At 35.9% G+C, this 16,001-nt stretch overlaps 1 protein-coding gene and 1 long non-coding RNA gene across 3 annotated transcripts; one reads left to right on the forward strand and one right to left on the reverse strand.

Annotated features, from left to right (window-relative positions):
* Positions 1-174: 174 nt before the first annotated feature.
* On the reverse strand, positions 175-14,320 carry LOC131152066 (beta-hexosaminidase 2). Its single transcript, XM_058103672.1, has 2 exons — positions 13,487-14,320; positions 175-1,179 (listed from the first exon to the last, which is right to left on the reverse strand). The coding sequence occupies exons 1-2, from the start codon at positions 14,283-14,285 to the stop codon at positions 218-220; spliced, it is 1,761 nt and encodes a 586-aa protein (XP_057959655.1). The 5' UTR covers positions 14,286-14,320; the 3' UTR covers positions 175-217.
* LOC131152067 (uncharacterized) lies at positions 782-2,564 on the forward strand. Of its 2 annotated transcripts, none has more exons than XR_009135833.1 (2): positions 782-1,150; positions 2,098-2,564. It is a non-coding gene; the product is annotated as an uncharacterized LOC131152067 (long non-coding RNA). The 2 variants fall into 2 exon arrangements; XR_009135834.1 differs by having other exon boundaries at positions 830-1,150; positions 2,086-2,564.
* Positions 14,321-16,001: the final 1,681 nt, after the last annotated feature.

Consider the following 16,001-nt stretch of genomic DNA (forward strand, 5'->3'; position numbering starts at 1 on the left):
ATTTATCTTTTATACCACTCGTCTATCTATACATTCTCATCTCAACAACTTTTATTTTTCAAATATGATATTTCTTAGTTAATTAAGATTTTAATTCATATAACATAGCTGATATAATAATTATCTAATAAAAATTTTATTTTAATTTTAAAGATATTTTATGATGATAAAACATTCTTAAAACACTTTTCCATTTTATTCAAATTGTTTTAAAATGCTAGGCAGACTCAACAAGGGAATGGACGGTGTTACACATGGTGGGATGTCTAGAGCACCAGAGTGGCTGAATGGGCTCGGCTCCAATCCCTCTCCCCACCATTCTATACCTCCACTCATTCAACCGATCAGTGGCCTCCGCATATCTCTTCTTCCCCGTCTCGTCCCTATTCCCCGACCACAGCGTCTCCGCCATCGCCGCCGCTCTCGGCCAGATCCGCGCATCCAGCACTGTCGGATCCGCCTGCTCCGACCACAGAGCCACCTCCCCTCCCAAAACCAACCGAGCCTCCTCCTCGCTCAGCCCACCGGTAATATCGTAATTATAAATAGTCTGCCACGTTTTGAAGGGCCCACACCAGGACCCGCCGTTACCCGTGTCACCTTCCGTCACCTGATCATACTGGCTGTCGTTACCCACGAAGCCCCCGTGCCCGCAATCCAAATAGTAAAAGTCCGCGGACGACACTATGACCCGGTACCCGGATCCGACTAACCGTTTGGTGTTGGTCGGGCCTTCGTTCCACGTCTGCAAAACGACGCTGTCTTTGGGAAGAACAGTGGGGTCCACGCTCACGTGCTCATCCAACAGGACGTCTTCCCAGTACACGACGGTGCGATTCAGGGAGGCGATGTAGGGCAGCGTGGAGTTCACGAAGATCTCCAGAAGTTGGCTGAGGGTTCCGTTGTTGATTAGGAAGGTTTGGACCGTCGGATCGGTCTTCCAGCAGCCGGGGACGACCTCGTCGGCGCCGGAGTGGTAGAAGTGGTCGGGGAAGAGGGCGGCGACGTCGCGGATGACGTTTTTGAGGACTTGATAGGTTTTGGGATGGAGGGGGTTTAGCTGGCCGGTTCCCGGTTCGGATGCGAGGCGGTCCGCCCATTCGACGTCGGCTGGCCACCAGAACATGTCGACGCATGCCACGATTTCTGGGTAAGCTTCGGCCCACGACCCTGTATGAGCTGCACTTAATGAAATTTTTGCATGGCTTAGATTTTATTACAAATTTACACAAAATAGAAATGGATCTTAATATTAGAGACATTGCATCAGTCTAAATTTTTTTATTTAAATATCTGATCATACTACATAATATATTATCTCATTTTAGTAATTGTGATAATATATATATACATGGAATAAATATATACATAACCTTGTAAGGAAATTCCATACATCATTAATATAAATAATTTCAAAAGTTGCACTAATTTACAAAATTAATTACAATAATATATATGACGTAGAAATGAAGTGGAATAATAAGAGAAATTGGGCAAGAATTATAGTAGAAGTTCAAAAGACTAACTCTCCATCCAAAATAATTTTTACAACTTTAAAAAAAATAAAAATAAAATAAAATAAAAACACTATATTGTAGTGCCAATCTACATTTTTTTTTTTTTCAGGGTTAAAATACTATTTTTGCTAGTAATCACTCACATTATTTTTTTAAATTATTTTTATTTGTGAAATTTTTGTTTCTAACTAGAAGTAGATATATGACTATTTTTTTTTTATTTAGCTTAGAGGAATTTCTAGAGTTTTATATAAACGGGAACATATTTTAGAGAAGTATTCTAAAATTAATAAAAAAAAATCTCAAATTCTTTCACTTTCTCTAGCAAATCCAGGATGCTCTTATCAGAGGATTAAGTATGGAATTTAGATCTTGAAAGGATAATGTATAGAGTTTCTTCTAAATCCATATCAATCCAAATTCAAACTTGTTCTCTTTTCTCTGGGCGCACGATATTATCTTTTAGTGTTGGTGCGTCGATTGAACCTGAACGTGTTTCAGGATTTCTTGGTCTTCTTGATGATTTGGTGTTCGCTCAGTATGTTTACATTTTGATTGTTAATTGAAGATTGTTTTGAAGGTTGAAAGCTACTGGAGCAGGAAGTTGAATTGAAGTTCTGGATAATTAAAAGGTGGAGAGGTTCGATCAATGAAGATTGATTTGTAAAAGGCAAGTTCTCTGAAGAGTAATCTGCTCATGGAATCTAATTCAGAAGTGAAGATGCATACGGGAATTGATATTGATCGGATATTAATCTAGTTTGAAAAGTAAAGCTCTTTCACAGCAGGAAGAGGCTCTGGTAGGGCAATTCATAACCAAGGCTCCTCCATTTTCACATCTTCCATCGATTAAATTGAAAAGATTTGGAAGAAGGGTGGGCAAGTTGATATTTTCTATTCCTCTACATATTCTTATATGTTTAAATTTTCTAATTTGAAAGATAGAAAGAGATTGGATGGTTGAGACTTGGTCCATAGAAAGTAGTCCTATGTTTCTGACATAATGTAGTCCTACTACTGAATTGAATAAGATAGAGTTAGAGAAAATTCCTTTGTGGATGTTCAATAAAAAATCTTACACCTCTTAATAGATGATGCAAATTTAGTTAAGTGTCACAATCCGACCATTTTCACACCCTTGTGAAGGGCCATGCGGCGCTAGCTAAAGTACTCTTACCTAACTAGTCAGCCTATCATTTACCAACATTCATCTACAAAACACTTTCATTAGCATTCATTCAAATAGCAGTATAAACATAAATCAATTCATGAAAATCGTGACAAGCAAGCAATAAACATTGAAGTAAGCGTAATTCATTAACACCTCCGTTGACATTGTGTGCTTAGCGAGTAAACACATTGACAAAAGCTAGTGAGTTTTACTATGACTGATAAACACTCATCGGTAGATGTTGGATTGGTTGTGAATGGACTCCTTGTTGAAATATTAGTTGTAATTAGTTGTCCAGACATTTAGTGTATAGCTTGATTTTAGGAGATTGATTATACGACCCATCTATATATATGTACAGATGATTTCATTGAAATATATCATAAAAATATTATCCCTACACTCGAATTTTAAGTTGGTACCAAAGCCAAGTTGCTCTGATCTTTGAATGCCAGCTCCTCGCCATCAAAGCACAACAATGATCTTCGAACACCAGCTCCTCACCACTGCAGCTGCCGCACCATTATTCTAGCAAGGAGGTGTAGGTGCTCCATCGCCAAGCAACAACAACGATTCTCTGACAAACTGCGACCGATTTCATCATCTCCTGATTAAAGAAGAGTTGCACCATTGCACGAATCCGAATCCGATTGAAGAAGAGCTACACAAATATGAGTCCTCTACAGCCAGAAAATCTAGATCTATGATGAGCACTACCAGCTTTCGCAAGTCCTCCACCTCTTGATTCTCTGCCTCCCTCAAGAACCACCGTATCTCCGCCCCCTGGAAAAGGCTCCCACGCGACTCCGAGGATGAAGATGACGGCGCCGACGACGATTGGAGTTCCGGTCACTCCGACAGATTCTACGTCATCTGCTTCTTTCTCTCACGATATGCAAAATCTGAATCTACATAATCCGAAAAATCTACCAGGTTTGAATCTCTGCAAACCCAAGATTCCTGTTTCTGTGTGAATCTTCAATATTTTCGGCATCGAACACGTCGATTCCTGCGAAGTCATCAATCTCTGATTGTTGAACACCAATCACAAAGCCCCCTTCGACTTTCTCTCTGTAACTTCAACAACCTGCTCAGACAAACAGCCGTTGCATTCCGACGAGATCGCCATGAAAAGTTGTTGCACTTTGGCGTCTTAGTTCAGCTGAAAATGATCTGATATGTTTACTATTAATCTGATTACGTAACTTTCTCTTGATTTTGTGAAAAACACCCCTACACCTGCACCTCGACCAAAACTAGTCCTGCATCTCAGCCAGAACCAGAAAAAAAAAAAATCAAAACCTGTTCCCAACACCATGAGCAAGTTAGATCGTCAATCTACTCCTATCATTGTTCAAATCGAAGGTTCATCCTTCAACACAGGGATTATACTCAATGAGACCAATTATGATGCATGGTCTCAACTAATGGAGATGCATATTGCAGAGAAAGAGAAACTCTCCTTTATTCGTGGAAACTCAAAGAAACTCTCTTTTATTCGTGGAAACTCACAACCACCTACCGAGAAGGATGATCAATATGAAAGGTGGTACACATACAATCAAAAGGTCAAGCGATAGTTGCTGATGTGTATGTCTGCAAAAATTATGAAGTGATACATTCGCTTAACCACTGCGCGTGATATTTGGAAAGCTCTTACCAAAGCATTTTATGATGGAGCAGTTGAGTTACAAGTCTTTGCTTTAAATCAAAAGGCTTTCTCTGCCAAACAGAATGGCAAAGTACACTTTGTGCATTACAGAGAGACAACCGATATTTTTGGTGAGTTGGATCATCGTGATAAGGTAATTATGGAGAGTGATGGTATCAAAGCTTTGAAGGCGGATGGTTCTCCCTTGATGCAAATTTGGATTGGTCATTACAACAATTTGAGTACTGTTGTCTATAGTTGCAGACTTGGATTGGTCATTACAACAATTTGATGAGAAGAACGCCTTTCTACATGGCGAGTTGTCCGAAAAAGTCAACATGGATCTCCCACCAGGAAGCATGATACTAGAAATACATAGTCAGAAGGTGTGCAAGTTAAAGAAATCATTGTATGGGTTGAAACAATCTTCAAGAGCATGGTTTGGCAGGTTCACAAAGGCTATGATAACTTTTGGCTATCATCAGAGCAATTCAGACCATACTTTATTCCTAAAGAAACGACAAGATAAAATCACTGCACTTGTCGTATATGTAGATGACATGATAGTCACAAGAAATGATCCTGAAGAAAGGAAAACACTACAAAGGTACTTGTCCAAAAAAAAATTGAAATGAAAGATCTCAGTCCCTTGAAATTCTTCCTTGGAATTGAAGTGTTCTGATCTGATAAAGGGATCTTTCTCTCTCAAAGGAAATATACCTTAGATTTGTTACAAGAAACTGGTAAGTTAGCATGTCAATCAACTGATACACCAGTGAAAGAAGGTTTGAAATTATGTATTAAGTATAATCAAGCATTAGTCGATAAAGGGAGATACCAAAGACTTGTAGGAAGATTGATATACTTAGCACACACAAGGCCTAACCTTGCCTATGCATTGAGTATTGCCAACCAATTTATGCATGATCCTGGAGAACACCATATGAATACTGTTATGCATATTTTGAGACATCTAAAGTCGGCTTCTCAAAAGGGAATTTTGTTCACTAAAAATAAAAATTGCCAAAGCGTGGAAGCATATACTGATGCTGATTGGGCAGGAGCAATAGATGACAGGCAATCTACTTTAGGATATTTCACCTTTGTAGGTGGTAATCTCATTATATGGAGAAACAAAAAACAAAATGTTGTTGCACGATCAAGTGCAAAAGCTGAATTTAGAGGCATGGCACTTGAAGTTTGTGAAGTATTATGGCTAATTTTTCTCTTAAGGGATTTGGGATATCCTCCTCGGGAACCAATTCGACAATATTGTGACAATAAAGCAGCATGTGATATTGCTCATACTCCGGTTCAACATGATCGTACAAAGCATGTAGAGATAGACATATTTTTCATTAAGGAGAAATTGAATGAGCGAATTGTGGAGTTGCCTAACATTCAATCAGAGGATCAGCTAACTGATATCCTCACCAAAGCAGTTTCAAAAAATCGAGTGTTCTTAAAGTTTCTAAACAAGTTAGGCATGTGTGACATCTATGCACCAACTTCAGGGGGAGTATTGAAATATTAGTTGTAATTAGTTGTCCAGTCATTAAGTGTATAGCTTGATTTTAGGAGATTGATTATAGGACCCATATATATATATATATATATATATATATATATGATTTCATTGAAATATATAGGAAAAATATTATTCCTACACTCTGAATTTTAAGTCTCCTTATGTCAACTCTCATAAAAAATGTAAGGATGTCGATATAATAGTACAAATCATAAAAATCGAAGGAGAGAGAAACAAGGAAAGTGAAAAAACTTAAATTAAAAGAGGTAAGGAGAGATAGAAATGGAAGAGACTAAGGGGAGAAAAACGTGTGAGAGAAAGATTTAAACAAATACAAGGGGCAAAAGGTACTGGGGCTTGTTTAACACTAGGCTACTACACAGAGTTTGTTGAGTTGAGTTGTAGATCCCCTTGTAATAACCATTACACATAATTATGGAGTCAAAACATATATTAATTCTATAGTTACAGTCAAACATATATTAATTCTATAGTTACAATCATAAATTGAAAATAACAAATCCTAATAATAAAGGAAATTTATAAAACATTTTAAATCTAATAATAAATTACAACCGTTTCATAACATTAAAGGTCCCAATTATTATAGGTGATATGTTTGCCAAATGCTTATTCATTTTGTTGCTTAATGATAGGCAACCTTTGCCTGATGAGATAGGCAACGATCGTCGTAAAAAAATTTGAGCGAACTTCAACTGATGACATATGCAACCATTGGTTAACTCTGTTTTTTCTCACTTGGGGCGATTTTTGCCTCGCATGCGGTGTTTGACTTGCGCCTCCCCTAGGCAATTCTTAACTTCATTACTTCATTGATTAGGCGGCACGTGCCTCACCATACCTTACCAAGATTAGCTCTTTTCTATGACAACTATCTTAACTAAATGATCACCATCACATTCCAAGGAATTGCACAAGAATGGTTGTCGATGCCCATTTTGACTAGGTTTCCTTAATTCCTTAACTTGGCAAGTGTAGAAGGAGTGTTTCATAAAATTAAAGGTCTAAATTAATATAGGTGGCATGTTTACCCAATTTTTATCCGCTTTGTCACTTAATTATGGGCAACCTTCACCTGATGTTAGTAGACCGTTGTTGTGAAATATTTTGGGCGAACTCCGAATGATGATATATGTCATTAGCATCACATATTAACTCAGTGTTCTTTATCACCTCAGTGATAAGCATTTCTATTTTATAGGCAATTTGTGTCTCGTTTGAGGTGTTTGACTTCTGTCTATTCTAGGCAACTCTCCACTTAGTCACTTTGATGATTATGCAAAACATGATTCACCTTGCCAAAGTAAGCTCTTTTTTATGGTAACTATCTTAGATAAACGATCGTCACGACATTTCGAGGGCTGCTTAAGGATGACACAATTAGTGGGTTAAATTTCATAACATACCTTTAGTATATTGAATAGTTGAAAGTTTGAGCTACATTGCTAGTGTCGTTGGAAAGCCTTTGTATTTCGATTTAGTTAATAAAAAAATGAAAAATATGGCTTTTGCAAGAATTTATATCAAGATTGACCTAAATGATGATTTACCTTATTTCACTGATACTAGAATTCCTAAGGGAGAGCTACTCACTATAGATCTGGAATATGTTTGGATCACTGCTAAATGTGAGATTTGTAAGGTTTTTTATCATACTATTAGAAATTGCAATACTCATAAAAAGTGGATCCCAAAGGAAGGGAATAGAAATAATGGTGATATAGATAAAAATGTTAATAATCAGATTGTTGGAGATAAGGTGAATGTTCAAAGAAGAATGAGAATCTCGCACATAAGGTGGAGAAGGAGAATGATACTCGTACTCATAGTAATTCTTCTGATATTCTTAAGAATATTGGGGATGTCACTTATGTTATTGCTGAGTCTATCTTTAACAGAAGATGGTGCTAAAACCTCAATGGCAGATAGAGAAGATAAGAAGATGTCTAATAATGAGAGAGAGAGAGAGAGAGAGAGAGAGAGAGAGAGAGAGAGAGAGAGAGAGAGAGGTAGATATGATCCCTTCATCTGCAGAAGGGGATAGTAAAGTTAAAAATAAGTTGAAGCTCACTGCTAATAATTAAACTCCAACTAAGATTTTAAACTACTGTGGTAAAAAAAGTCAATCTCTATCTAAAGTAGCTAAATTTGAAAAGAAAAGCCAAATAGAGATCTAAGGAAGAAAGAAAGGTCAGCCTCCATATAAACAGGTTTTACTTGAAAGAACTCCTAACCCATTGTCCAATGATTACCATTGGAAGTTGGGATGTTAGGGGTCTAAATGAAGGAGAAAAGCAAAGAAGATAATTAGATTTATTACTCTAAACAAACTGCAAATGTTAGGTTCATATGAAACTATAAAGAGTTGAGTAATAAGCTGCAATACTAGACTAGATAATTTTCTATACGATGGGCTAATTTTTACTTGGTCAAATAAAAAGGTTGGGGATCATATGCTTAGGAGGTTGGATAGAGTGCCTGTTTCTCATAATTCTTTTAGCAGCTTATAGAAAATGGTGGTAAGCTTTTATTACCTATCAGAGTTTTTTATCATTATCCTATTTTAATAAAATTTGGGGATACTAATTATGATGGAAAGCAGAGTGCTCCTTTAGATTCCTTAAATGTTGGGTTATTTTATGAAAAACCCAAATTTCATGGCGGAATATATTTGTGTAGGATCAAACTCACAATGCAGTAAATGATAAATATACAAAACAAACCACAACCACAGCAAGTAAATGAAAGTAAGAATAACAAATAACACAAGGAATTATGTGGTTCGACAATGCCTACATCTATGGGAACAAACGGCAAGGATTCACCATCTTCTTGTCCAAATTACAAGAACAATACATCAATCCTCTCAACACTACTCTCAACCATCCTCTACGAATACACCTAAGAAGACATATAAATAAAATTCCTAGAGGTTTTCCCTCCAAACCCCAACCATATTAATGTCTACCTTTCAAAATTTGAAATCTGCACTAGGTATACTGAGCCAAACCGTCAACAGTTTCAGACAAAATGTAATTTGTCTAAAATATTACTCCAAACCATCGACGGTTAGAGCCTTACCGTCAACGGTGTCCCATCCTGTTGCTTGATTTCCTTCATGCTTTTGCTTTGTGTATGCTTTCCACTCAATATACAATCTCCACCTTGGCAAACATACGCCCCTTAAGAGAAATCGAAAACATGAAACTCGCTGCTCCATCTTGAACTTGGAACAATTCCATGGCTCAAGCTCAGCTTGAACACAAAACTACAAGCTTGGGCTCAAACTGTTTAAACTTGCCAGAAGCTTGATTTTATTGGTCCATTTTGACTTTTTATTGATTAAGAGAACTTTGAAACTATAATTATTTAAATTAATTATACCATGGATCAAAATCCAAAATGGACTTCCCATTCTGTCAAAGTTGGCAAAGCCCAGCGCATTGCCCATTTACACAGAGTAAGGTTCCATATATAAAGATGAGTTGGCTTCTCAGTGCAAGGCTCCATTATATAAAGACAGGTGCTATTGACTCCTACAACACTCGAGCCTAATTTCTCTCCGCTCTCTCTCTCTGCAGATATCTTCTTGTGTGTGTGAAGTGAAGGAGAGGGAATTTGTTTCTTGTCCCACATTGGATCGAAAGAAGGGAATAGTCGCCACCCACCTTTATAAAAAACTTTTATTCCCATTTGAATTATTTATCTAAGTTCGCTATTGGTTTAATTAAAGTTTTAACTAAATTAATAATTAATTTAAACCAAGCCTATTACTCTTAAGCTTATATGGCTTTATGAACAAGCATAATCTGAACTATTAATAGAGCCTAACCAATCTACCCACGAGCCCAAACAAGCAAAGTCTATGTATGTTTAGGTTCGACTCATTTATGTTTAGGTTCGACTCATTTACTAAACAACCTAAAAATTGAACTTGAAAATCACTTATTTATAAAATAAATGAGTCTAAAAAACTTTTTATCAAGTCGAGCTCCCAAACCGCTTATCAGTGGCTTGATTTGTTTGTATCCCTTGGTGTCATGACTCTTAAGCAACGAAGAGAGAGAAAAACAAGAATCAAGTCTTTCTTTGGAATGGCATTAAGAAACATATTTTTTGTTGATTGGATAAGAGGTATTCAAAGGTCATTCAGATATCCTACCAAACAAATCCAATCTCTTAATTAAAAATCGATTCAGTTAATCTACTTTATTTAAAGCCTGTTTAGTACAAACAAATGCCACCTAAGTCAGAATTTTTCAATTCTAGAATTCAATAAGATGTCAATAATGCTATTCTAGAAGACCTTCAAATCCAAGGTTAGTTGCTAGTGAAGTATTTGGGTTTGCCTTTGGTAACAAAAACGTTGTGCAAAGCTTATTATGATTTACTAGTGGATTTCAAGTAGGATTCATACTTGGACCCACAAGTATTTATCTTATTCAGGAAGATTACAATTGATAAAATCTATTTCGTAAAAAACATATATGACTATTGGGCTTATGTTTTATTTCTCCCAAAATCTATTTAATTGATTTGTAGAGAAAAATCAAAGCTTTCTAAAGAGAAAAATGGCTTGGATGACCCAGGATGTACTTTGCGAAATCATTCTAATGCCTAAGTTAGATAACTTGAAAGGATTATAAGATCACAACAGTAAAGGAGTGAATGACAATGAAATGAGATGCCTTATCTTCCTTAGGAGGTCTTTTTTATAGGCATTCGAGACACCTCCTTATTGATTTCCCTACTAATGGGTATTTATTTGGATCACAGAAGTTACATTTTGGCTATGGATATGTTACTAGGGACTAAAAATTGATGTGCTAACCTCTTACGTTAATTAATGGACGTTACCTCCTTTCGATTTATCCCTTGACGTCTTTTTCATTTTTTGTCTAACATAAGTTAATAACGAATTTAATATTGGGATTTTTTTAGGTTATATTAGTTGCCCCCTATTCTCGAGTCTTAAAGTTACCTTTTTAGCTCAAGAGTATATTGTATTTTCTATAAGTCCTTTTACTATCACGAGATTCGAATTAAGTCATCATATGGGTATTTTTGGGTCTTAAGAGCGGTGCTCATTAAATGGGTCAATACTCCGTTGATTAGTGCCTATTTCTTGTCACCTCACTTATGGGTCAATACTCCGTTGATTAGTGCCTATTTCTTGTCACCTCATAAGTGACACTTATTGGATGAGCCTATACTTTGCCAAGCAGTGTCCTCCTTTTATTGTCTCATGAGCAGTGCTCATTAAATAGACATTATTGGGTCTCATAAGCAATGCTCATCAAATGGTGCCAATTTTTGGTCGAGCAATGTCTATTTCTTGTTGACTTATGAGTAGTGCTCATCATATGGGTATTTTCAAACCTCATGAGTGATGCTCATCAAATGGATTTTTACAAACCAGTGCCCATCTCTTGTTGTCTCATGAGTTGTACTCATCATATGGGCATTTTTGGTCCTCAAGAGTGGTGCTCATCAGATGGTGTCAACTTTTTTAAAGTAGTGACGGTTTCTTGCTATCTCATGACCGGTGTTCATCATATAGATATTTTCAGGCCCCATAAGCAAATGGGTATTTCTGCGCCTCATGAGTGGTGCTCATCAAATAGGTCATATTTCAACAAGTTTACTTTTTTGGTAGATTTTCCCAGCATGATTTGCATCTTATGAAGCCTCGTAGTTCATGCCACCTCCTTTTCTCCTATAAATAATCCCTTTCTCCTTCTCTTATTCTCTATACTTGGAAGGGAAGTCTTTACTAAAGGTATGCTTCCTCACTCCTCCCTCGACGATTTCATCAGTCTCTAGTATGTTTTCTCTTCAAATTTGACCTGCTATTTTTGGACTCGCAGCATTAGCTCTCCTATATATCTCATATCAACCAAGGATTTATTACTTGTGAAATTCAAAAAGTCACAAGGATGAAAAGTTACTGTCAAGGCAGCTACTGTAACCCCATGGTCTAAGTTTCTAATCCCCAAAGTTGCATTGATAAAATGGCACATCAACTCTTTCAGTGTCTCTTCCTCTCCTTGAATAAGGCTTGTAAGGTGGGCTGAAGTCTTCACCTTTTTCTATCTATTGATGAAATGCCCCACAAACTACTGCTCCATCTTAAGAGACCTAGTCGAGTTGGGCTTCAAAGTTCAATACCACTAGCATTCCCCTTCAGGGTTGTCATAAATGCTCGACACATAATGACATTAGGTGCACCTTACAATTGCATCGACATTCTAAAAGTGTCAAGGTGTGTTGTCTAAGGGATCTAATGACACATCATATCCTTCTATGTTAGGCATCTTGAATTTACTGAGTAGAGCGATTTCCATTATTTCCTTTAGAAGAGGGGGGATCAGAAGATCTACCTAAAGTTTTCCCTACTAAGGGTTGGTTATGAACTTCTTTTACCAGCTTTTTCAATTGATCAATTTTCTTACTAGGACCGTTGCTTATTAGTGCCTACATTGTTACCTTCTTTTACTTTCTTTGCTGAGTCTGAAATTTTCAAGGCTGCTTCATGGTACCACCGCCTTGCCCCTAGGTGTCTTTTCTACTTGAACAGCCCCTAGACCATGTTGTACAGGATCTTTTTTCTATTGTAAAATCATGCTAAATGTGTCTTCCACCCTGCTTAGGAAGGACAGAAATTGGTCTACAGGCACAGTTTATATTAATTGATTTCAGTAATTAGTTGTTTTGTTTTAGTAGGAGCCTACCGCTACTTTCTGTGAATTTGACTGTTGCGGTATCTGTATTATAAGAATGTCATTTTATTTTTAATTTAAAAAATATTTACAAAAATTTGCAAGATATAATTTCTTTTGAATATTTTATTTCTAATATACCTTTTGAAAACATGAAAAATAAAGTATCTTTTTTTGTAATTATTTAAAAAACTAAAAAAATAAAATGCAAACATTGTTTTCCACTATTAAAAAGTATTTTATTTTTACCTTTTTAATACAAATATTGAGAAACTAAAAAATAATAAAATATTGTCATAATTGTTTAAAAAAAGAAAATAAGAAAAAAAAATTGTTTTCATAAGCTGCAAACTCCTCATTTCTTTCATTTTATGTCGAGGAAAAATTATGTAAAAATTATATTGGAATTTGTTTGAGGAAAGATCATATTGTTTAATAAATATATTTACTTAATAATTAGATAGTTTTTTTTTTTTATATTTACTCATTGTTACACACATGATTTCAAACTAATAAATTTACTAGGAAGAAAACATGGAAGAAGCATAAGAAAATAGGACTTTGAAAGCCAGACCCCTAAAAGTGGAAAAAATTTTGGTTCTTTAAAAAGACTTAAAATATTCATGATAGGGTCACTATTTGGTAAGTGGTAATTTTCATTGAATGGAGATGCAGGCATAAGTCGTCCTAATTTTTTCTCCTAAAATTGAGACCAATTCGAACAGGCCAAAATTCTCTAATACTTGGTCACCTAATCGGCAACCCTGAACGGGTTAGCAGATGGTTCACTAAGTAGCAGTCCATTTTCAAAGCATCAACAAAATTCATTGCACAATTAAGCAGGTGATTCGATGGAGAGGCAGAAGTAGAACCACTTACCCGGTGTGTCGATCTCGGGCACAACCCTGACACCATGTTGCAGCGCAAATTCCACTATTTGACTGACATTTTCCGGCGTGTAGACCATGTTCGGACCGTAGGCTCCCTTACCGGCGAGATCCGGCTCCGACGGCAGCACCAGCGGAAAGGAGTGCGAATCCGTGATGTGCCAGTGGAACACGTTGAGCTTATTCCCGCTCATCGCCTCGATCGTCCTCAATATGTCCTGCACTCCGTAGTAATTTCTCGATGTGTCCAACAGCACTCCTCGGTGTTCGAAAATCGGCGCGTCCCAAACGCGCAATCCCGCCGCTACCCGCGGCGGCTCGCCCCATACGAGCTGCGAGAAGGTCTCCAGCCCCCTCATGGCGCCCCACGGCGTCGCCGCCCTCAGATCTGCCGCGGTTCCGGCGGCGGGTATCGCGAGGGTGTAGGACTCGTCGGCGCCGTGCTCTAGAGGGGCGGCGAGGTCAGCAACGGCGACGATCAAGGTCTGCAACGAGGGCGAGGCGGTGACGTTGACGACGGGGGCGAGGATGGGGTGGTGGCGCTCGGAGCGGATTAGGCTGAGGTAGCGGTGGACGGCGGGGGTGAGGTGGGCGTGGTTGGGGGATGTGATGGTAAAGTTGGTGGCGAGGAGGGTGACCTGTGGATGGGGCCACGACAGGTTTCTTGGCTTGGGCCATACGTTGATTTGGTAAGCGGAGGAGGAAGGCGGAGCATGGCAGATTAAAAAGCACAGAAGAATGGTAACAGAATGGGAAGGAAACAGAAGTGGAAGAATAGTTTTGGGCCGCATTTTGAGATGGTTCTTTCGGCGTAGGAAAGAGCTGCGGAGACGGTTCGTTTGGCTTGTTTTTAAAGGGCCGCAAAAAAAATTCATTGTTACTTGTATCAATAATTATAAATTTAGGAGTTTTTTTATCTATTTAACATTCATATTTTATACAAAGAACAATAAATATTCAACTTTATAATTTTTATTTATGAAGTTTGAATTTTGAAATTTTAGTTTATATTTTTTCAGCATTATGGTCGATTAATTACTTGAATTTAAAAAATATTAAATTCTATTTTATTTGTTTTACGATGTGTTTAATTATTAATTTTTTATAAAATTATATTAACAACTATTTTGTAATATTATAATTATTAGCCATTTTATGATTTATTAGTAATTTTTATTTTCATATATTTTAAAAAAAATAAAATAATAATAAAATTATTTTATCATACTTATGCCAATTAATTAATCCAAAGCGATCGGCCAACAAATTGTTCAATTCGAGAATTGGTTAGGTTTCTAATTCGTTTATTCAATTTTCAAGACATTACACTGACTAAGTTTTTAATTTAATTATTTAATTTGATATTATTTTATTTTTATTTTTATTTTATTTTTATATATTTTTAAAAAATTTATAGAATAATAATATAATTATTTTGCCTTACTTATGTCAATGAATTAATCTAAAGCAATTGGACCGGTAAATCATCCAATTCAAGAATAGGTAAAATTTTCAATTCATTTATTTATTTTTCAAGACATTACATAGGTCAAATTTTTGAATTTAATTTGTTTAAGTCAATATCATTTTAAAATATTATTTTATTAAGAATATAAATTAATTTTTTATATATACTTAACTGTTGACTAACGGTAAACTAGCGGAAGGTTCATATTATCAATAAATTAAAATTTCAGTGAGTTTTCTAGTAGTTTTAAAAAAACACAAGGGATGGAGTATCATATTTGAAAAACTCAAAGAATGTTGTTAGATTTTACTTTGTTATGTGTGTTAACTTCTTTTTCAAGTATACGAGATAGAATTTCACTTTTACACGGTCAACAATGATATTATCAAATTTTTATTTGTTAGTAGTCAAATAAAAATATTATTAAAGATAATGATTTGAGTATAAAAATAGTACAATTATGATTATTTTAAAATGCAAATATTTTGCGGGTTCAATGTAAAATTAAATTTTCTTCATTTTTTACAAAGGTAATTTTTCTCTCTTTTTAAAGAAAATTAATAAAAAAAATTTCACCATTCAATAGTAGGAATCATTTTTCTTTTAAAAAAATTAATTTTCTTAAAATAAATATTTTTTTTATCAAAAAGTATATGCTAAAAATTATTTTTTATCTGGCTAATTAGAGCTAGTCAAAAAAGGGGAGAAATTAAAAAACGGGATTATGCATAGAGATCGAAGCTATGAGGGGGGCTTGGAGATGGAAGGGTCACAAAAATTATTAGATACATTGAGTCTATGCATTGAATCTAATATGATTTTATCATGTGTATGTATTTTAATTAAATTAGATAATTTATTTTCATTTAATAAAATCATGTTAGATCCAGTGCATACATTCAATGTACCTAATATTTTCTCGAAAGATCACACCCCTGCCATTGCACTAATACATGTATGTGTATTATTCAATTTTTTATATTTTATTGTTATTTTAGCCCCTCTATTTAAAGGTGGCAAAATGAATTAATGGGCTAGT

This window comes from Malania oleifera, chromosome 3 (genome assembly GCF_029873635.1).
Source record: "Malania oleifera isolate guangnan ecotype guangnan chromosome 3, ASM2987363v1, whole genome shotgun sequence".
Lineage (NCBI taxonomy): Eukaryota > Viridiplantae > Streptophyta > Magnoliopsida > Santalales > Ximeniaceae > Malania > Malania oleifera.

Bases quoted from the DNA above. Each gene is read 5' to 3' on its own strand.
- LOC131152066 (XM_058103672.1), bottom strand. From the start codon at position 14,285: ATGCGGCCCAAAACTATTCTTCCACTTCTGTTTCCTTCCCATTCTGTT. The intron at 1,180-13,486 runs GTAAGTGGTTCT...CATTAAGTGCAG, and splicing joins GCCCGAGATCGACACACCGG to CTCATACAGGGTCGTGGGCC.